This window comes from Danio rerio, chromosome 17 (genome assembly GCF_052040795.2).
Source record: "Danio rerio strain M-AB ecotype USA chromosome 17, GRCz13ab, whole genome shotgun sequence".
Taxonomy (NCBI): Eukaryota; Metazoa; Chordata; class Actinopteri; order Cypriniformes; family Danionidae; genus Danio; species Danio rerio.
Genome location: NC_141037.1, coordinates 7322501 through 7346601, shown reverse-complemented (window position 1 = coordinate 7346601; position 24101 = coordinate 7322501). Strand labels below are relative to the sequence as shown.

General features: G+C 35.8%; 1 protein-coding gene across 1 annotated transcript in view; it reads left to right on the top strand.

Moving 5' to 3' along the window:
* The first annotated feature begins 4155 nt into the window (after window positions 1-4155).
* Window positions 4156-24101, top strand: part of afdnb (afadin, adherens junction formation factor b) — a 43260-nt gene continuing 23314 nt past the window's right edge. The window contains exons 1-10 of the mRNA XM_087291271.1: window positions 4156-4417; window positions 4482-4674; window positions 6418-6527; window positions 9334-9458; window positions 11043-11107; window positions 11191-11396; window positions 13963-14108; window positions 14195-14289; window positions 18049-18311; window positions 22428-22571. Of these exons, the coding sequence (XP_087147397.1) occupies window positions 4283-4417; window positions 4482-4674; window positions 6418-6527; window positions 9334-9458; window positions 11043-11107; window positions 11191-11396; window positions 13963-14108; window positions 14195-14289; window positions 18049-18311; window positions 22428-22571 (1482 nt within the window). The 5' untranslated portion in view covers window positions 4156-4282. The remainder of the gene's footprint in view (window positions 4418-4481; window positions 4675-6417; window positions 6528-9333; window positions 9459-11042; window positions 11108-11190; window positions 11397-13962; window positions 14109-14194; window positions 14290-18048; window positions 18312-22427; window positions 22572-24101) is intronic.

The following is a 24101-nucleotide window of genomic DNA, read 5'->3' as shown; positions in this document are numbered from 1 at the left end:
CCCTGAAAAGTAAAAAAGTGACTTTCAGTAATATTTTCAATAGTTCAAAGCAGTGTTTCTCAACTGGTGGGTCGCGACCCAAAAGTGGGTTGTGGGAACATTTTGAGTAGGTCGTGGAGTGTGTGGTCCAAAAAAACGACAAAAGTTAAATTTTTTAACTTATTTTGACTTTTATTTTGAAATGCGTGCACGACAACTCTACCGTGTGACACGTGAAATTTCATTTAATTATAGTAAAAAATGGAGACACAGCTCGCTGCAGAGCCTTTTGAGCAGAGCTGAGCTCCAGCGAGGAGGAGCATGAGCTCTCGCTCCTCCTCCTATAAGCTGTTTTAATGCGTACACCAACCCCACCCCTAACCCTACCCCCAGTGATATCACTCGTAGAAGAAGTGCAAGAAAGGAGGAGCGAGAGCTCAAGCTCCCCCTTGCTGGAGCTCAGCTCTGCCCAAATGGCTCTGCAGTGAGCACCACTTGAAAAAATGTCGAAGCGCAAGTACGACCCTGAATATGTAAAGTTTGGATTTACATATACTGACGACAAAAAAGACTTAAAGCCTCGGTGTATCATAAGTAGCGAGATGCTCTCACAAGAGAGCATGAAACCTTCTAAATTAAAACGACATTTAGAAACCAGACAACATGTTTTACTAACAGTTTAGTTCAAGGTAACTGAACCTTTCCTTACCGTAACCACTGTTTACAGTATTTGTCGTTTTTACTTTGTAATATTTCTATAATTTGATACATTTTGTTAAATGATAACAATAAAATATAGTTTGTTTGTAAGTCTTGGTGATTTTCTTATGATTTATCTGTCACTACTTATGTATGCTAAAAAATAATACAAATTAATTATAATTCCTACATTTGTATTATAGTTCCTAAAAATTTGGGTCGCGGCTTGATGATGTAAATGTGGGTCCCATGGCCAAACCAGTTTCGTCTGGGTTGGTGTTGTATGTAATGCCACAAACACCATGTAGTAAACTGCCAGCAGATTTTCTGTTATTTTACAGACAGTTATTTTATTTCTCTCTATATATCATTACTTATACATTATATTATTTTAAACGACTAAAATGTCATAAAAGTCACTTTGTTAGACTAGAGTTGAATTGTCAACATCAAAAGTCGACAGAGCAGAGATCAACATCCAATGCAATTCACAACTGTAAATAAACAGAAAACACAGTCATAATACAGAAACTAATTAACAGATATTTTGTACAGTGTATATTGGGTCCCCTTCATATAAAGTGTGTGTTGTGCACATTATAGTGGATACAGAGCTAAAGCTTGACTTCACGATACTAAATCGCACATCAAATCACAATATCAGTCAGTAAAATCGCAATTAGATATTGTCGTCAAATGACACCACGCTTTTTAGCTGTGATAAAGCAGCTTTATGTTATTTTGTGTGCTTATTTTGGTCGCTATATAATAGTGAAGTGAAATTCCCTGTACATTAGGAGGACGTGATGGGAAATGAGGTTAGTCTTTACACTGTGTAAATGGGACAAACAAGCCAGAACAATCAACCATCAGTTGCAGTGTTAAACGGGCTGGAAGAAAAATCAGGGACAGAAGAGTTAGTGAGAGTAAAGTGCAGTCTTCATCAATCAGCTGGCTGCTTGTTATATTAAATATAAACTAGTTGATCGCAAACTAAGATATGAAGGAGATGCAAAGATCTGATTTGGGTCTCGAGGAGCACAAGAATCTTCAGGAAAACATCCGACGCTGGAATAAAAACCATCTGAGTCTGTTCCAGATCACTGAACCGGATGAGGTGAGTGTTGAAGATTGCACTCTCATATGTTTTGTGATGTTAGAGCTACACTTTCAAACTGTTTCTGTTGACACTTTCACAATATTTTGTATTATGATTCTGTATAATAATCTGTATATTATTATGTTCTGTATTATTTAATTTCTTGACTTGATCTTGATGTTTGGGTTATTAATGAATAACAGATGCATATTATTGCAAATATGTTACAGATGTATTATTACGAATATGTATCTGAAATATAGAAGGTCAAGCATGGGATTTTTAGTTATTAATATTTTTTATTTAGTTTTTGTTTTAGTTTTTTAAGCTTGATTTTCTTGATATATTTGGGTTTATTAATGAATAACATGCATATTTTTATTAATATTTTACAAATATATTATTATTATTATTACAATATATGGGTCCCACTTTATATTAAGTGGCCTTAACTAATATGTACTTACATAGGAACTAATAGTTTGTTACAATGTACTAATTGTGTAAATACATGTATTTACTGTGTACTTATGCTTGATTAAATACATGTATGTAATTACATCTGTAACTACCTTTTGTAATTACAGTTCTAAATACACTGTTGATCATCCCTTACACCTAAACCTACCCTTAAACCAGGGGTCAGCAACCCGCGGCTCTAGAGCCGCATGCGGCTCTTTAGCGCTGCCCTTGTGGCTCCCTGAAGCTTTTTCAAAAATGTTCAAAAAGATGGGGAAGGTTAGTATATATTTTTGTTTTAATATGATTTCTATAGGAGGACAAACATTTTTAACGTTTTCAAATGCTGTAAAAGTGTGTAGAGTTAATATTTAATTTCAACATTTCTGTCAACGAAGATTTGCGTCATAGCCTGCGACACAGGTTTCTATCAGCAGGGCGGGATGCCAGGCAGGTGGCTGTTGTAAACAAACCGGGAGATTATAAAGCATGGAAAACCGTTCACAGATGGTGACCAACCACTTGATTTCAGTGGCTATTTAATCATGAAGGCTCATTATGTATTTGTAGCCAACTTAGTCATTTTTATAGTAGGCTAATATAGCTACTATATACACACATACAGCATGTGTTTCCTTCATTATAAGGCTTATATAAGGATTTACATTTTTTGCGGCTCCAAACATATTTGTTTTTTGTTTTTTTTGGTCCAATATGGCTCTTTCAACATTTTGGGTTGCCGACCCCTGCCTTAAACCTACCCACACCACCAAACCTGTCCATAACCCAACCTCTATCCCAACCCAAAAGCACCACAAGTGTTCTCAAATGCATTATAAACACAGTAAGTACATTGTATTTATTTTTAAAAAGTAAGTACATAGTAGTTAGGGACACTTAATATAAAGTGGGACCCAAATATGTATATGAAATAGAAAAGGATTTGTAGTTATTTATTTATTTAGTTTTTGTTTGTTTTGTTTTTGACGATGATCTTGATGTTTGGGTTATTATTATGAATAATAACTGCATATACAAATATGTATCTGAAATATAAAGAGGGTCAAATAGGATTTGTAGTTATTGTTTTGTTTAGTTTTGGTTAGTTTTCTGACTTGATTTTCTTGATGTTTGGGTTATTAATGAATGAAACAGATGCATATTATTACATAGCACGTGCATATTATTGCAATATGTTACAAATATGTTATCACAAATATGTATCTGAAACAGAAAAGATCACGCATGGGATTTATTTAGTTTTTGTTTTAGTTTTTTTTAAGCTATAGATCTTCTTGATATTTGGGTTATTAATAATAGCTTATAATAATAATAGATTTATAGCTATTTTTTTGTTTAGTTTTTGTTTTTTGACTTGATCCTCTTGATGTTCGGTTCATTAATGAATAACAGATGCACATTATTACATATCATATACAGTTGAAGTCAGAATTATTAGCGCCCTTTGAATTTTCTTGTCTTTTAAATATTTCCCAAATGATGTTTAACAGAGCAAGGAAATTTTCACAGTATGTCTGATAATATTTTTTCTTCTGGAGAAAGTCGTATTATACATATTGATACAAATATGTATCAAAATGGTCGACACAGTGGCTCAGCGATTAGCACTGTGGCCTCACAGCAAGAAGGTCACTGATTCGAGCCTCGGCTGGTTCAGTTGGTGTTTCTGTGTGGAGTTTGCATGTTCTCCTCATGTTGGCGTGGGTTTCTCTCCATGTGCTCCGGTTTCCCCCACAATCCAAACACATGCTGTATTGGTGAATTGGGCGATCCCACTTTGGCGACTTTGGCGACCCCTGTTGAATAATGAATGAAAGAGCAGCCATTTGGTCAACACTCCATTGTTTTAATAAATAAAATGAAATAAATTCGTCTAAAATTTTTAGGATTTAATTTTGTTAAACACAGTAAGGGTATTTCTGCACAGACACTATAATCTGCTGTTTTACTCCATAGAACTCCATATAAAAGCCAGAAAAGCCTTTTATGGCACAGGCCTCTCTAAAGGGTTAATGCTGCCAACTGATGATCAACAGTAAAAATGACACAATGTACCTCTTCCCAACAGGGAAAACCACCAACAATCAAGAATGCATGATTATACGCTGTTATGGCTTAATAATGGAGGTCAATGGGGCAAAAACAGCCCCCAACATAATGAAAGGGTATTCAATTTAAACAAAACATAAGGGTTAAACAATCTACTTTTTTTATTATTCTTTAGGACTCTGTAGTTCATGGAGTTGTTCGTTTCTACCTCCAAGACGATGTTTCAGGAAACTGTGCCACCAAATGCATTTGCATCTCAAGCACTTCTACCACACAAGAGATCATTGAAACCCTGCTGGAGAAGGTTCAGCATGATGGAAACCTGCAACTTTTCCCATATTCGCTCTACGAGGTCCTAGAAAATCAAGGTGAGAACAGTGTATAATTTAACATACAGTTGAAGTCAGAATTATTAGTCCCTTTATGTATTTTCTTCCCCAATTTCTGTTTAACTAAAAGATTTTGTTCAACACATTTGTAATCATAACAGTTTTAATGGGCCCTATCATACACCCGGCGCAATGTGGCGCAAGGCGCTACGCAATACTTGTTTGCTAGTTTCAGCTTGGCGCAAGAGTCGTTTTGAGGCAAATGCATTAGCGCTCAGATGTGCGCCCATAGGCGTTCTGGTCTAAAAAGGAAGGCGTTCTGAGGCGCACTGCTGGCGCGTTGCTATTTTGAGAAACTAAAATAGATTTTTCATTAGACCAAAACAAACCCGGTCTAAACTCCGGCGCAGAGTTGCGCCTCGCTTACACACAGCTTAATACGCACAAGTGAGCAATTGGCAAATATCTGTACATATGAAAAATTTTTAATATTAAGGATTGATATAGGATATATTAAGAATAGATATAGAATATAAATATAAAGGATTAAAATATTACAAAACATATTATTTTCTAGCCTACATAAATATGAAAAATCACTGCTTTTATGTCTTCTTCATCTCGGGAGGCTTTTTCAGTTCATTCATAACAATTTGCTTTTGTATAATGTTATTATTATTAGCAGTATTATTTATTATATCCATATTTATTTTTGTTTTATTAAAAACAAGCTTAGATTTGCCCACCTGTCAGGTTTTAGACCATATGGTGCACAGCATGTGTTTTAGGATATAACTCAGGTTTTTGAACACACTTCGTTATTATTGTTCATTTATTCGTTTGCTGGAAATTAGAACTGAATTTAGAAATAGTTTTAAAACGAATATTTGCGCTTAACAAACAAAATTAATTATTTATAGACTAACTGATGTGTGCTTAAAGTTTCCCTACCCAAGAGCGAATGTGAAAGTAGATAATTTATCTCTTATTCTCAAACAGTAGATGCTCTGTTTAACAGTTTTCTGTTAAAAAAATGTTTACTGTTTGCTAGTGAAATACTCAGTTTTACTCAGACTTACTTTGCATCCTGTAAATAGCAAATGCGCTTATGGCGTGACGCAGCTGACTCTTAAAGGGAATGGGAGATGAGACTCTAATTGGTTTATACTCAAAACACACCTGTAACTCATTAAGAAAATAAACTCAACCCTTTTAGACCATGCACCATGGCGCAAAGCAGATTTTCCCGTCCTTAAATTAGCAAAACTTTGTTCTGACACGCCCTGAAAGCATTTGCGCCCTGTGTTTTGCGCTCTGTGCATGGACCGTCAAAATAGAGCCCAATAACTTATTTATATTAACTGATTTCTTTTATCTTTGCCATGATGACAGTAAATAATATATATTTTTCATGATACTAGTTTTCAGCTTAAAGTGACATTCAAAGGGTTAATTAAAGTAATTAGGCAGGTTAGGGTAATTAGGGAAGTCATTGTATAACAATGGTTTGTTCTGTAGACAATCGAAAGCAAATATAGCTAAAGGGGGTTAATAATATTGACCTTAAAATAGTGTTTAAAAAATTAAAAACTGCTTTTATTCTAGCTGAAATAAAACAAGACTTTTTTCAGAAGAAAAAATATTATAGGAAATACTGTGAAAAATTTCTTGTTTTGTTAAACATCATTTGGGAAATATTTTGAAAGGAGAACAACTTCAGCTGTATTAGTGCTCTCAGTCTTTGTTTTCAGCCACTGAATGTTCAGTGTTTTTGACATTTAGAGGAAAGACGATTACACCTTTCGGAAAAGCCTTTAATGCTTCAACTCAGCTGGAATAAAGACGCCGATGGACGATTTGTCTTGAGGAATGCGAGTTGTGCAACTTTACAGGTGTGTGAAGTCACTGACATTTTACTATAATACACAAATACACTGTAGAAAATGCGGGGTTTCACCTGATTCCTTCATATTGTCCCAACACACCTATTAAGTTGTTTTTGCAAATGTAAGTGGATTGAACATAAAACTATTTACTTGTCTTAAAAAAAAAACTCAAGAATTGTTCTTTCAGTCATTGATTCTTTCAGTTTTTTTCGGCTTAGTCCCTTATTTATCAGAGGACATCACAGTGGAATGAACCACTAACTATTCCAGCATATGTTATACACATGCCCTTCCAGCTGTAACCCAGTACTTGGAAACACTCTCACATTCACACACACTCATACACTACGGCCAATTTAGTTTCGTCCTGTTTACCTGTAGCGCATGTGTTTGGACTGTGGGGGAAACCAGAGCACCCGGAGGAAACCCACGTGTTACGCACTGTGTGACTCGAAGGATGAAAAGGGCTAAACATAATTATAACACAACATTTAAAAAATTTCCCTGAGACATTAGCTGCTATTGATCGACACAAAAGTGGTTAGCTTTATTTACTCTTTATTCACACACCCCTCACTAAACTGCACTCAATGGAAAACACAGACAAAGGGTAGCGCCCACTTCCGACCTAAAGGATTAACAGAGAATCAAATATGTGTGTGTAAAATGTTTTTAACGTGACGTACTTCACTTTCCCTTCCATTTTAGTAGTTAAGCAGATTAAGCATGGGCATTCAGAATAGATGTACAATTAAAAAAAAAAAAAAAAAAAACAACTTAAAGCGAACCAGAGAACAGGACAGGCACACAAATGTCTCACAGAAAGACAGAGCAGTGACAAGAGACAAGGATCACCCCCCTTCAGTCTGGTTCGAGTCATCACTGGAGTGCTTTAATGACCCCTGTCCTCTTCTGATTGGTCCACTTGTGAAAACTCTGCGAGCCAATCGGAACACCTAGATTTTAGAAGAACAGGAGGAGGAGGGAACAACTGAGCCACACCCCCAGGCATGTAACACCAAGCCAACACGGCCACAGCCATTTCACCCTGCAACCCAAGACCGGTTACTCACTGAAGGTAAGCAGGGCTGAGCCTGGTCAGTACCTGGATGGGAGACCACATGGGAACACCAGGTTGCTGTTGGAAGGGGTGTTAGTGAGGCCAGCAGGGGGCGCTCAACCTGTGGTCTGCATGAGTCCTAATGCCATAGTAAAATTGAAGGTGACACTACACTGTCAGTGGGCGCCGTCTTCTGAATGAGACGTTAAACCGAGGTCCTGACTCTATGTGGTCATTAAAAATCCCATGGCACTTCTCGTAAAGAGTAGGGGTGTAACCCCGGTGTCCTGGCCAAAGTCCCTCTATCGGCCCTTACGATCATGGCCTCCCAATCATCCCCATCCACCAAATTGGCTCTATCACTGTCTCTCCTCTCCACCAATAGCTGGTGTGTGATGAGCGCACTGGCGCCGTTGTCCTGTGGCAGCCGTCGCATCATCCAAGTGAATGCTACACGCTAGTGGTGGTCTAAAGAGCCCCCCCCTCATGATTGTGAAGCGCTTTGGGTGTATGGCCATACACAATAAATGCACTATATAAATACACATTACATTGCATGGGGAAAACAGGCAAACTCCACACAGAACTGCCAACTGACCACGTCGAGACCCAAACCAATGACCTTCTTGCTGTGAGGCAACAGCACTACATGCTGCACCACCGTGCTGCTCATTGTTGATTCATTTTATTCATTCAAATATTTTTTTTCGGCTTAGTACCCTTATTAATCTGGGGTCGCCACAGTGGAATAAACTGCCAAATTATGCAGCATATGTTTTACCAGCCTGATCTCACAAGAAAACTTAGGTATTTTACGTTTTGCCAGTTTAGTGGCTAATTCGTACGAATTCTTACGAGTTCAGTCGTACGAAATTGTACGATTTTAAAAAGGAGGCGTGGCACCTAATCCCACCCCTAAACCCAACCGTCATTGGGGAATGAGCAAGTCGTACAAAATTGTACGAATTAGATTGTACAAACTCATAGGAATTAGCCACTAAATCAACAACTTACAAATTGCCGTGAAATTGTGTTGGTTTTACGTAGTGGATGCCCTTCCAGCTGCAACCCATCTCTGGGAAACATCCATACAGTACATACTCATTCACACTCATACGCTACGGACAATTTAGCGTGCCTAATGTTGATTTATCTCATTTTAAATTAGTTTGAACAAGCAGCCAAATAATTTTTGATTGTACACTTTAAAAAATGCTGGGTTCCACACAATCGATTTGTGTTGAGTTAACAGAAGCAGTTAAATTCGTTTTATAAATTCAAGTGGATTAAACATAAAACAATTAAGTTGTCGCAAAAAAAGTCCTTGCTTCAGCTCATTTAGTTTAAACAAACAGCAAACGTAATTTTTTTGAGTGTATGAAAGATAAATATCAGGATTTTGAAATGTAACTGTCGCCTCACGGCAAGAAGATCTCTGGATCATGTACTGGCAGAGTCAGTTGGCATTTCTGTGTGGAGTTTGCATGTTCTCCTCGTGTTGGCGTGGGTTTCCTCTGGGTGCTCCGGATTCTCCAAACATGCGGTTTAGGTGAACTGAATAAACTAAATTGGCCATAGCAAATGAGAGTGTATGGATGTTTCCTAGAGATGGGTTGCAGCTGGGAGGGCATCCGCTGTGTAAAACATATGCTGGATAAGTTGGTGGTTCATTCTGCTGTGGCGATCCCTGATGAATAATGAATGAATAAATTGAATGGTTTTTCAAGTGTGCGATCAATCCTCTCGCTTCAGAATGGCTGTGTGGAAAATAAGGACAAGGTTGGAGTCATCGAGAATTTCAAAAGGACGTTATCAAGGAAAGAGAAGATTAAAAACAAACCGAAGAAAAAAGATGTCTCTGAAAGTAAAGCCTACAGGTAGAATATCACAATTTTTGATGAATTTTTGTTCCCAGAAGCTGGTTATGAAGCATTCGTGCTTTTAAATAAGATATATTTTAACAATCATGATCCATGTTTAATATACAGTACGTTTTTTGCATTTTAAACAAGTTTGGACTGGATTTACACATTGTAGTCATAACTTAACATTTTACAATTAAAACAATCTGATCAGCAACTTAACATTGAGTGAATTTTTTTTTTTTTACATTTTTTTTACATTTTAAATTTGTTTTTTTTTTTTATCATGGTTTGACCGCATTTTTTAACACATGACACTCTTTTTTTATTAATTAAAAATGGAAAAATCGCACCACTGGAATAAATGAATTTGTATGCAAGTTTAAACTAAATATTTCTCATAAAAAAACAGATTTATAAAACTGGTGTTCAACAATAAAACAAAAATAAATCAACAAATATTTATCTGATCAGTTTTTAAAGTTTTTTAGCAAAAGTTTTTTTTTATCAGTTTTTTAGCAATTTTACTAGCATTATATATATATATATATATATATACACACACACACACACACACACACACACACACACACACACACACACACACACACACACACACACACACACACACACACACACACACACACACACACACACACATAGTTGAAGTCAGAATTATTGGCCCCTTTTAAACTTTATTTTATTTATTTATTTTTTAATGTTTCCCAAATGATGTTTAACAGAGCAAGGAAATGTTCACAGTATGTCTGATAATATTTTTTTCTTCTGGAGAAAGTCTTATTTGTTTTACTTTGGCTAGAATAAAAGTAGTTTTTAATTTAAATTTTACAGTAAACATGCAATACTGTAAATACATACAGTATACAGCAAGATAAATGGTGCTATCACAGTAAATATAGTATTATTGCTTTATTTATTAAGTTACTGGTGAACAGCTCCCACTAAATTGCTGTAGATTCCGCAGGAAATCGTTACCAATGTAAATCTTGTACAATACGAGTAAATTGTCAACTTGGGAGTGTTATGTAATTTCTGAATGTGATATACAGTACTGTGCAAACGTTTTAGGCCAACATTAAATCTGTTCTTTTACTAGCAGTATGATAGATATGTGAATGGATATATAATGGTTCACTAATTGCAGTGAAATCCTATTTGGAGACAGAAAACAGCTGATGAAACACAGACAGTCATGAAATGGCCTTCACAGTGTCCAGACCTGAATATTATAGAGGCTGTATGAGATCACCTGGACAGAAAAAAAATGATGAGACACTCTAAACCTAAAAGAGCTCTGGAAAGTGCTAAAATAGGCGTGATATAACACCGCACATTATTTCTTATATTTTCTGTTTGTTTTTAATGAAGGGACTGATTGATTAGATATTGTGCAAAAGTCCTAAGGCAACAAAGCTGGTCTGGTGCTTAGGACTTTTGCACAGTACTGTATAATTCTAGCTTTTTGCAAGTTTGCTATTTGCTATACTGTATTTTGATCATTATATGCCTGTTATACTTAACCACAAGTCAACATCCCCCTTAAAATGAACATTTCTTTTTTTTATTTTTTTATTGAAGCACTAAACAAGACGACTTAGAAATGAAGTGGACTCTCCCGCTCAGCATTTCTTTAAAGGAGAAAGGTACAATAAAACCACTCTGTTTGCAGGAATATATGCACTTCTCAAGTTCTTATCATGTGTATGCCATTCATTTCTGTTTTCAGATGAGGACTCTTTCTTGCTTTCTGTCATAAACGATATTAACAGCTCCACCATTCACTTCAAGCTGTCGCCGGCGTACGTGTTTTATCTGGTCGGACGATTCTTAACCAGCAAAACCAGCCAGAGAAATAAATCCCACAAGCAGACTGAGCAGAAAATCTGCCTGGTGTTTGAAAAGATTGTGCGGATGATTCAGGATGTCATTCAGGTAAATAAAAGCCTGTAAGTGTATTGATCACAATTGAATCCCTAATCTACACTTGAAGTATTATATAGTAAATTATTAGCCCCCTGTGATTTTTTTTTAAATTGTATTATTTTTTTATTTTTATTTTAATTTTTTATGTTTGATGTTGAACAGATCAAGGAGTTATATTCCAAGGACATTATATTTGTCATGATTATATATCATTAATATCAGTGGAACAAACTGTATTTATCTTTTTATTTTATTTTTTACTTTTTATTTAAGATTTTTTCAATATATTGTTTTACAGAACAACCCCTTCCCCAACCATTTAACCCCTTACACATGGGGGACACATAAAATAAAATAAATATTAGTGAAATCATAATCATAATTAAAAAAATTTAAATAATAATAATACAAATTTAAATAATAGGCATTGCCATCATAATTACTTTACAGGGGATACACTTGTACATCAAGTCACATTGTGTTTCATTGTAGTTACATTAAATTACACAGTAATGATAGGTTAAGCAACCTCTAAATATACATATCTAAATATGTTGTAATACTTTTCCACCTCTTCAGAAAAATATCAGTCTTCATTTGTAGATGTGCAGTCATTTTTTTTCCATTATATAGACCTGTTTAAGTCTCTAAATCCACTGAGCCACCTTTGGAGAACTTCCCTCCATCCAATGCACTGTTATCATTTTTTTGCAACCAGTAATAATATACTTAGGACAAATCCTGTTTCTTCATTAAACATTTCTTTGGACAGTGCTCCCAATAAGCACATAACTGGATCAAGGGGTATTTCTATATCTTATGTCTTATCTATTTCTTTTTTTAACATTTTTTCAAAATTCTTGAATCTTAGGACAGTCCCAAAAAATGTGGGTATGATGTCCAATTTTACCACATTTTCTCCAACACAAAGTCACAGATGCTCCTTTAACATATGTACAATTGAAGTCAGAATTATTAGGCACCCTGATTTATTCGCCCCCTTGTTTATTTTTTTGCCCAATTTCTGTTTAACGGAGAGCAGATTTCTTCAACACATTTCTAAATATTATACTTTTAATAACTCATCTCTAATAACTGATTTATTTTATCTTCGTCTTGATGACAGTAAATAATACTTGACTTGACACTTCTAAACAGCTTAAAGTGACATTTAAAGGCTTAACTATGGTAATTAGGTTAACATGGCAGGATAGAGTAATTAGGCAAGTTATTGTATAACAATGGTTTGTTCTGTAGACAGTTAAAAACAAAATTAGCCTAAAGGGGTTAATCATTTTGACCTTAAAATTGTGTTTAAGAAATTAAAAACTGCTTTTATTCTTGCCGAAATTAAACAAATAAGACTTTCTCCAGAAGAAAAAATATTATCAGACATACTGTAAAAATTTCCTTGCTCTGTTAAACATCATTTGGGAAATATAAAAAATCAAATCAAAGGGGGGCTAATAATTCTGACTTCAACTGTGTATATTACAAAAGGAGTATTAAAGTACCTCATTTTTACTTTCCAATTAAATTCTTTCCACCAAACTGTATCAATTAAATCTTTTATGTTATCAATAAAATCTCTCATTAAAAGTGTAATTGCCATCTGATTAAAATAATTTTAAGAGCGTCATGAATATTTAATGACATTTTAATGACAAATTCAGCTTGTACCACTATAGTTGAGGGTAAACAGAAATAATAATGGCGCTGTGAGAAAATAAATTACGTTTATAATGGCTTCATGACAATCATGTTTATTAGGACAGGTTTTATTGTCTAAAAATGTCAAGTTGTCATGACAAAGACAAAACCAGTTGTGCTTCTTTCATTCATTCATTCATTTTCTCGTCGGCTTAGTTTCTTTATTAATCCGGGGTCGCCACAGCGGAATGAACCGCCAACTTATCCTGCAAGTTTTTATGCAACGGATGCCCAACCAGTCGCAACCCATCTCTGGGAAACATCTACACACACATTCACACACACAATCATACACTATGGAAAATTTTGCCTTCTCAATTCATCTGTACCAAATGTCCTTGGACTGTGGGGGAAACCGGAGCACCTGGAAGAAACCCACGCGAACGCAGGGAGAACATGCAAACTCCACACAGAAACGCCAACTGAGCCGAGGCTCGAACCAGCAACCTTTTTGCTGTGAGGCGACAGCACTATACTTCACTACTGCTTCCCCCACCGGTTGTGATGTATTCGTTTATGTCAAGTTTTCATAACAAACAATGTCATCTTTGCATTTAAAATGTCAGAATTGAGCGAATGACACTTAATAACAGTTGTTATAAGCATGCATAAAATCTCATTCACATTGTCATGTCATGATTATGAAGGTTTCATGACAGTTTTACGAACACCCCATTCAATTAAAGTGCTACCGACTTTACTTTTACACATTTTCACGTTAATCATCGACATGGAAAATTCTGTGACTATTTTTATAATCTTTTTGTTTGTTAATTTCTGTTAATAAACATCAGTTCATTTAAGTAAAGTATATGTAAATAATACAATACAATTGGATTTACATTCATGTTTCATTCTCTTGCAGAAACAGAGGAATATTGCGGTGTCTCTTGCTTTCTGGATGGCTAACGCGTCTGAGCTGCTGAACTTCATCAGGCGGGACAGAGATCTGTGCTGCATCACAGTGCCGACTCAAAACACCCTCGCTCAGCTTGTGCAGACGGCTTTCAGGTGTGCTAAAAGAGCATCTGCTTTAAGATGTTTACAGCTAGAGCAATGCGTTTTGAATGTTTAATGACGCATAAATGTTTCCTCAGGTATCTGTCACATCGGCTTCAGGTTGAGCTTGAAAATCACCTACCTGCATTCTTTGCTGACGGAAAAAAGGAAAGCGCTCAGGCAAAAGAAATAGGTAAAATGTTAAGCTATTGCGAAATTTCTGTTTAAATCAGCTCCATGCATTTAATACGTCAGTCATGCACTCGGCCACTGCTGGAAGCCAATGATTGAAGCTGTTTTAATTTACAAAACACAAAAACTTCATAAGACATGTGTTAAGCCCCTGGAGGCATATGGGTTATTTTGATGATGAATTTCGGCACTTTTGGAAGCTTTAATAAAAGGGCAACTACCCAACACCATTATACAGCTTGGAAGAGCCAGGATAAAAATTTAAACTACCCCGAATGTGTTCGTCTGACAGAAGAAAGTCATATTCAGGGAGCATGAATCGCAGGTGGGTAAATTATGCCGTAGTATTTATGTTTGGGTGCAGTGCAAAAAATATCTGTTGATTAACATTGTCTGTATTTTGTGATTTACAAGTGTTTACTGTTTATTTGTGGTTGTGAATTGCATTATGGGATGTTGATCTCTGCTCTGTCGACTTTTGTTGTTCTGTTGTGAAACTCTACAGTTTAACAAAGTGACTTTTATTGACACTTTAGTATTTTCAAATAATATAATGTAAAATAAATAATATGGAGAAAAATAAGTTTGTAAAATAACAGAAAATGTATTGGCAGTTTTTTACAAGATATTTGTAGCATACAACACCAACCCAGACAATACATCGGTCACACCCTCAGCTTGTTCCTTTGTTCCCAATCACTGCTCACCCTCACTATCCACCACACACCACACCTGTGAACCCTCACCTGATTACTGATCATTTGCAATCACCACGCACTATAAATACTCACCTCACACACTCAGGCCCCTATCATACACCCTGCGCAATGCGGCACAACGCGCGACGCAATTGTTGTTTACTAGTTTCAGCTTGGCGCAAGAGTGGTTTTGACGTTTTGCAGCACGCTGTTTAAATGGCAAATGCATTTGCTCTCATATGTGCCCCTATAGGCGTTCTGGTCAAAAATAGGAGGCGTGTTGAGGCACATTGCTGGCGCGTTGCTATTTTGAGCAACTAAAATACACTGTTTAATAGACCAGTTTAAGAGGAGGTCCAAAGTCCAGCGCAGAGCGCGTTAGTTTGTTCGCCTCGCTTAAACATTGCTTAATACACACGGGATGTACAGCAATACGCAAATATCGTAACATATGAAAAAGAATTAAAATATTACAAAAATTATTATTTTCTTGCCTACATAAATATAAAAACCATGCTTCCATGCCTTTTTCATCTCAGGTTTTTTTTTAGTTTATTCATGACAATTTGCTGTTGTATAATGTTACTATTATTAGCAGTGTTATTTATTATATGCATATTTATATTCTTTTTATTAAAAACAAGCTTACATTTGCCCACCTGTCAGGTTTTAGACCATATAGGGCACAGCATGTGAAAATAATTCAGTTTTTTTGAACACACTTTGTTATTATTTTTCATTTATTCGTTTGCTGGAAACTAGAACTGAATTTAGAAATGGTTTTGAAACAAATATTTGCGCTTAATAAACGAAATTATGTATAGGCTAATGGATGTCTGTGCGTACAACACGTTACCCTATCCACGAGAGTGAAAGTGAAAGTAAAGAATGAGAATGCCTTATCTCTCATTCTCGAGCTGTACTGTCTGTTTAACTGTTTTCTCCCTAGTGAAGTGCTCAGTTTTTCCACTTACAAAGTCGTCATGTAAATAGCAAATGCGCTATGGCACGACGCAACTGACTCTTAAAGGGAACGGGAGATGAGAGTCTGGTTTATTGGTTTATTCTCAAAACACACCTATAACTTATTAAAAGAATTAGCTCAACCCTGTTAGACCATGTGCCATGGCGCATAGTGGATTTTTTTGTTCTTAAAATAGCAAAAGTGGATTCGGACATGCCCTTAATGCTTTTGCGCCCTGCGCTTCAGACTTTACGCCTGTATTGTCAAAATAGAGCCCCATGTCTTTGGCTGGAATCAAAGACGCATGGTCTTCCTCATCTTCTCTCCTGGATTCTCATGTACTCTTCTGTGGATGTTCTTTTTCTCTTGCAAAGGCAGATACACCTGTTTAAGGGAAGTGACTATTCTTATGTTGACGTATCACCAATATACTGTGGTTATCCACTGAACTGTGTGTGTGTGAGATCGCTCACCCTCTACAACGCCATTCTCCTGCTTCATGTTACATCTGTTGTTGCAATGCCTGAATAAATACCTTGAAGTTTTATCCCTCTTTGTCTTCCTTGTCTGACCGTGACAACATCACTTTAGACTATTAGAAATGTTAATAAAAGTCACTTTTTCAAACTCTTCCAGGTTAAAAGTTGTTGGAAGAAAGATTAAGATTCCATAATGCAATTCAAAAGCATAAATAAACAGGGAAATATAAAAACATGAATCACAAAATAAGGAAAACTGCTAATTTAAGGATATTTTTGCAGTGTAAACTATTACTTTAATATGAACAATATCTAAAACAATTTTTATATCTTTTAATTTTTATATTTAATAAAATTAAATTATTTCCCAAAGATGGGTTGCAACTGGAAGGGCATCCGCTGCGTAAAAACTTGCTGGATAAGTTGCCGGTTCATTCCGCTGTGGCGACCCCAGATTAATAAAGGGACTAAGCCGACAAGAAAATGAATGAATGAATATTAAATTATTTATATAACTTTTATAATGAAAATTACTGAAAAAAAAATATTTAACAGGAGACAGAAAATCATACAGGTTTAAAACCACATGAGAGAAAATAGATCATGAGATGATTTTCATTTTTGTGTGAACGATCCCTTAAAATTGCTTCAAATGCAACAAACAAAACAAAAAATGCATGTGGATTGATGACGTTCTTGTACTGTCATAAATAAAGAGGAGGGATGCACGTAATTTTCAGCGGCTAAAAATATTTTGTCATTTTCGATTTTTTGTCTAAAAGAGAAACAAGTCAAAAGGTTGTGATTTTCAAAGTTAGTATAGTCTAAGTTATTGGGTTAAGTTTAAAAAGTCGTACAGGATTACATTATATGATAAATAATTAATAATTATTGCAAAGCATCTTTGGTTTGGGTTTTCAGAAAAGTGTGCTACGTCTGACAGATCACACTATTGTGTATTTCTTTTATTTTTTATTCATTTACAACCCGTTTCAGGCAGCACAGTGGTTAGCACTGTCGCCTCACTGCAAGAAGGTCACTGATTCGAGTCCTAGCTGGGCAGGTTGGCATTTCTGTGTGGAGTTTGCATGTTCTCCCTCTGTTGGCGTAGGTTTCCTCTGGGTGCTCTGGCCTCCCCCACAGTCCAAACACATGCGCTATAGGTGAATTTAATAAGCTAAATTGGCCAGAGTGTATGAGTGTGCGAGTGAATGTGAGAGTGTTTGGGTGTTTCCCAGTGCTTGATTGTGGCTAAAAGGGCATCAGCTGTGTAAAACATATGCTGGAATAGTTGGCAGTTCATTCCACTGTGGTGACCCCTGATAATAAAGGGACTAAGCCGAAGGAAAATGAATGAATGACTGAATGAATGAAGCCTGTTTTAACACATTTTTTATACGTTTTCAATCATTTTTATTCTTTGTTGTTTTTATTTTTTACACTTCTTCCTATCATTCTGGTTTATGTAAAGCACTTTGAAGTACCATTGTGTATGAAATGTGCTATATAAATAAACTTGCTTTGCCTTGTCAAGTGCATCCAGAGTTTCAGTTTTGGCCCAGAATCTTTATTTCAGTGCCTCTCTAATAAAGAATGCTTTCTCACTTCTTTTCCCCCAGAAGGCGTCTTGAGCACTCTCATAAGGACCATGAGTTTGTTGAGAAGATGCCGGGTTAATCCTGCTCTAAGCATCCAGCTCTTCTCTCAGCTCTTTCACTTCATGGGCTCCTGGATCTTGAACCGGATCACAGCTCCAGGATCCACGCTCTGCTCAAAGTACTGGGGGCAAACTCTACGGCGACGCCTCGCACACGTGGACGCCTGGGCGGAAAGACAAGGCCTGGAGCTCGCCGTCGACTGCCATCTCAGCCGCTTAATCCAGGTATAGCAGATCTAAAATGAAGATGATGCAGTGTGTCTGCGGAGTCTTAAAAAAGTCTTCGGTTGCTTTCACATTAGCGCTTGTGGTCCGCACATGGGTTCATTTGACGTCATAGTACATTTTGCTGTGAACATGTCTTCTGAACTCGGGTGCGCACCTGTAAACCGTACCTGAGTCCGCCTGAAAGAGGTGGTCTGGGGTACGGTTCATGCGAACTCTAGGACGGTTCACCTCTGATGTGTACGCAATCGTACCAAATAACGGAAGTGAACCGCCAACTGTACAACAAACTATCGTTTTCATAACTTTCGTTCGTTTGTGTGTGTGTATGTGTATGTGTGCGTGTGCGAGTGTGTGTCTGTGTGTCACGCTTTGTACCTTGGAGACAAGCGGGACTGACCTAGGGCAAACACTGTGATGTCTGCTTGTCTCCTTCTGCTTCTGCAGACACTGTGTGATCTTCTGAATGTTGATAATATTTTTGCGGCAGATGGACACGAGTCACTGTCTGTATGTCCAAAACTAAAAGCTTCAGTTAAAGCAGAATGACCGCGATGTGCGGGGTTCAAAAGGAAAAAAGACAGTGTGAACACAAACCAACCGAGAAGGTGGCAAGGGGGGACAATCAAACTTGGGTACGGTCCAGGCAATTGAACCAAGTGTGAAAGCACCCTTAAAGTCTGCATGAAGTGGAAGCTGCGATCGTTTATTTTTTTCGTATATTGACGCAAAGTTGACATATAGTTCCTAGAAATGGAAAATTAAATGAGAAAGCAGTGGGCGTGGCTTGTTTTTTCTGCTGCAAGCTGATTGGATGTAGTAAAGTAGGACTTTCTATTAGAAAGATGGGGAAAAGGGTTTGGGGAGAGTTATTGCATCCTAACAGACTCCTCCTCCTCACCATTTCTGTTTGGCGTCAAAACTGACAGCTGGAGGGGCGTGGTTAAGTATGTTAGCCACGCCCAATACCTCAGACAGACCTAATCTGACAATTTAACCTAAACTAAACAGGAAGTGCATTTTCAGATTTCAATTTTAGATTACAAGGGCAAACTATTTTTGTTTCTTAATGATATGCACAAATGAATTGTTGACCACAGAACAAGCAATGCAAGTTAAAAAATGCATAGGGTTTTGACTTCATGTGTACTTTAATATGTCTTGAATTTCAAAAACAAAATTTTAGGCCTTAAATTTTTTAAATTGACTAAAATATTGTCTTGAGGGTCTTTAATAATTTTAAACTGGTTTTAATTTTTCTATGGCCATAGTTACGTCCCGACCAGTCTAGGGTTGGTGGGAACAATAACAAGAGTGTAAATAAATAAATGAATTAATTAAACTTCAATACTTAATTCAGGGATTTCCCCTTCTCCTGTCCCAACTCACAATGATCACAACGTTTATCAAGTCGTAACAAGGTTTGTTATTTTCTTAGACAACAAAAATATTAGAAGCATCTCTTCGGAAGGGAATCCAGGCCAAAATAGAAAAAAAAAGCACAGCTAACTTGCGGGGAAATATTTCTAACTTACCCGCTAAAATAAAAAGTACCCCAAATAAAATTACAACAAGCTTCCCTTTCTTCCTCGCTGCCACAAACCAGGAGAAAACGTTTTTAAAGTAAATGGCGATTCCCAACCTACCGCTTCTATTCATAACCAAAATAATATACATATATATATATATATATATATATATATATATATATATATATATATATATATATATATATATATATATATATATATATATATATATATATAAAATAAGTGAAAAGCAACAGGCTCAGATCTAACGGCGAGCAGTTTAGAAAATGATTAAATTTTCAGTTAACGAAATGAATCAATCACACCAGTAAGTCAACCAACAGTCTGGGGCAGGAGATAGGAGACGCTCGTAACAACAGCGGCGGCGACGACGGAGATTTGCGACCTGCACTGAGCAGAAAGATCCGTCCTTTGTTCCTCTCTTCCAGCTTATATATGCTCCCACTCTCAACACAGCTGGACAGCAATAAAGCGCTGCTCTTAAGCGAGAGAGAGAGACCTGCGCATGCGCACAACACATCAGCTCCAAATGCATAAATAAAACACAAATCTCTCTTTCTTTCTCTCTTTCTCTCTCTCTCTCTCTCTCTCTTTCTCTCTCTCTCTCTCTCTCTCTCTCTCTCTCTTTCTCTCTCTCTCTCTCTCTCTCTCTCTCTCTATATATATATATATATATATATATATATATATATAGGGTAAATTATTTATTTATTTATTTATTTAATTATTTATTTATGTTCTAACAAAATTCAGGCAACAATACTTTTATTATAAATTTAGCATGGAGTTCATGTGAGTGAGATCACAAGACTTCATTGGGGGGTTACACAGAGGGGGGACAGGGCTCTCATCAAAATTAGATGACAAGGTTAGTGACATAGGATTCTGACTGGATTAATGTTAAGGACATAAACCTGTCATAAATAAGACAATGTTCACAATTGTTGTCAAATTATGTTTGTAATCTATTCAAGTAACAAAATTTGTATTAAAGTGTTTAAAATGTTTTTTAGATTTTTTTTCTTTTTAACATTTTTTGTTGTCCCACATTATCAAATATGATTGATAATGTGGGACAGCATGGTTTGGGTGATCTGGGACAGACTTTAAATAGGAGAAATATGCATTTAGAGACTTTATAAGTTAAATGACTACAAAGATGGAATGTACAATGTTCTGTACACAAACTCACACACACACACACACACACACACACACACACACACACACACACACACACACACACACACACACACACACACACACACACACTAAATATGGCAAATTTACACTTTTTCAGGCCAAATACATATGTCCCAGATTACAAAGTGACCTGTCCCAGATTATCAAATTCAGGCATAATTTTTGTTTTTGACACAAAAATACTAATAAGTGTGGCATGGCTCTTCTCGGTATAATATCTATATTACGTTTTCTTAGGTGGTTAGAAAACATCTTAGGGATTTCAGTAAAGTCTAATATGTGCTTCTAATAAGTTAGATAGACATTGAAATAGAGAGCTGAAGTCAAAATTGCAGAAAGTGTCCCAGATTACCTGAATTCACCCTATATAATAATATATATATATATATATATATATATATATATATATATATATATATATATATATATATATATATATATATATATATATATATAATGAACAAATAATTAATACGTTCTATAACGTGACACCTTGTAAAGCAACCCAATAAGGCCAACACCCATCTAATCACCTACAATCCATCTCAATAAATCTTTTAACAGAACTCTATTTTATAACTCTCTTTACCAATATGGTTTGATTGTCTTCCTTAAAATAACAGTTGTTCAAAAGGAATCTGTGTATTTATAGACAATACACTATCTGACAAAAGTCTTCTCGTCTATCCAAGTTTTAGGAACAAAAAATAATAACTTCTAGTTGATCATATCAGAAGTGGCTTATATGAAAAGCAAAGGCCTTTATTTATTACTTGACTAAAATAAAATATGATCATGCCTTGATTTTTAATGGTTTCATTAGGACATTAAAGTCGGACTTTGCTTAGACAAAAGTCTTGTCACTTAACAGAAATAATGTCCAGTATAGAATATAAAGTCCTGCTGCAGTGGAGACAGAATGAGTATTGTGTCTGACTCCATCATGAGCTTGGAGGACTGCATCCATACATCTCTGCAATGAATCAAATCACTTATTATTAAAGTCATCTGGAATGGAAAAGAAAGCGTTCTTGCAGGACTCCCTGAGGTTATCAAGATTCTTTGGATTCATCTTCAATGCTCCCACCAAACTTATTAGGTTTTAAAGCTTGTTAATCTCTGTAGCTAGTTTTGACATTATTTAAAATAAGAAATAATTAATTAGGATTTTTTTTCATGAGGCAAGTAAAAATCTTTTCCACTGATGAAGTAATCCTTAGTGTTTAGCTCTGCAGTCTAAAATTTCATTTATAATGGTCTAAAAAGTCTTAAACTTGACTTAAACTTGCAGAAACCCTGTGATGAAAATCCAGCATTGCACTATGATGATACTGGTGTTTTAAATAATACTGTTTCCCCTCAGGCTACAATGCTGCTGACCATGAGCTCCTGTTCTACACGAGATGCCCAGATGATTCAGTCCACATGCTATAAGCTGAACTCAGTACAGCTCAGAGCACTCATGAGCAAATATCACTACAGCCCCAATCAAGCACACTTTACACCCGTAAGTGATTTGGTGTTTTTTTTCCCCTCTCTTTTTTTGCATCATCTCTGCATTAAGTCAGAATTATTCACCCTTCTGTGAATTTGCTTTCCCAAATTAAATGATTTGTTATTTTCCAAATGATGTTTAACAGAGCAAGGAATTTTTCACAGCATTTCCTTTAATATTTTTTCTTTTTTCTTTTCTTTTTCTTATTTCTCGTTTTATTTCAGCTAGAATAAAAGCAGTTTTAATTTTTATTTCAATATTATTAGCTCCCTCAAGCAATATATTTTTAGTTTATCTACAGAAAAAAAAACATCATTATACTATGATTTGCCCAGTGCTTCATTTGTAAATGAATAATTTCCAGAGTAAAACCTGGAATTAAAAGTTACCGTGACCGACGTCCACCACGCAGTTTCAGTTTTCCTGAAACATGATGTTAAAAAGCGGTTATAGCGAAGAAAACATCAAATCAAGTCTTTAATTATTTTGTGCAATATAACGTTATGGATCAATCATGAATAAAAAAAAAACATGTAGATACAAACATAAATCATATGAAACACCACTATTCAGTTCACTTCACTATCATATGGCAAGCGAAAATGACTCACTCTATCTTATTGTCAAGAAGAGCCCACAGCTTCCTCATCTGCTTCGGTCTCCCGCTATCCTGATCCAGGGGCACAGTTTCGTAATCTCTTTTGATCAGGCTTTTAATATATATATATATATATATATATATATATATATATATATATATATATATATATAGTTAAAGTCAGAATTATTAGCCCCCTTTGATTAAAAAAATAGATATATTTCCCAAATGATGTTTAACAGAGCAAGGAAATTTTCACAGTATGTCTGATAATATTTTTTCTTCTGGAGAAAGTTTCATTTGTTTTATTTCGGCTAGAATAAAAGCAGTTTTAAATTTTTTAAGAAACATTTTAAGGTCATAATTATTAGCCTCTTTAAGCAATTTTTTGATAGCCTACAAAATAAACCATTGTACAATAACTTGCCTAATTGGCCTAACTTGCCTAGTTAACCTAGTTAAGCTTTTAAATGTCTCTTTAAGCTGTATAGAAGTGTCTTGAAAAATACCTAGTAAATTATAATTTACTGTCATCATGGCAAAGATACAATAAATCAGCTATTAGAAATAAATACTTGACTGCCTCTTTGTCATTTTTAAAAATAAAAATATTATTTAGGTTGGCTGCTATGCCATTATTTATTTTCGTTGCTCACTGCGCGCAAAACAATAATCACCAACCAATAAGAGTGACTGCAAACATAAGAAAGCTGATTGGTCAAAAGTGACTACCTTGATGTGTCGGACTCATTCAAATTTTATCTCTCTCACACACACATGCAGGTATTCACCACACAAAAGTTAGTGGCCGAGAAACTAAAATAAATACAGGAAAGAAGAACACAAATATCTGACATTTCCCGGAACAGGATCCGGCTCAAATTAAGCACTGGATTTGCCTAATTACCCTAACTTACCTAGTAAAGCCTTTAAATGTCACTTTA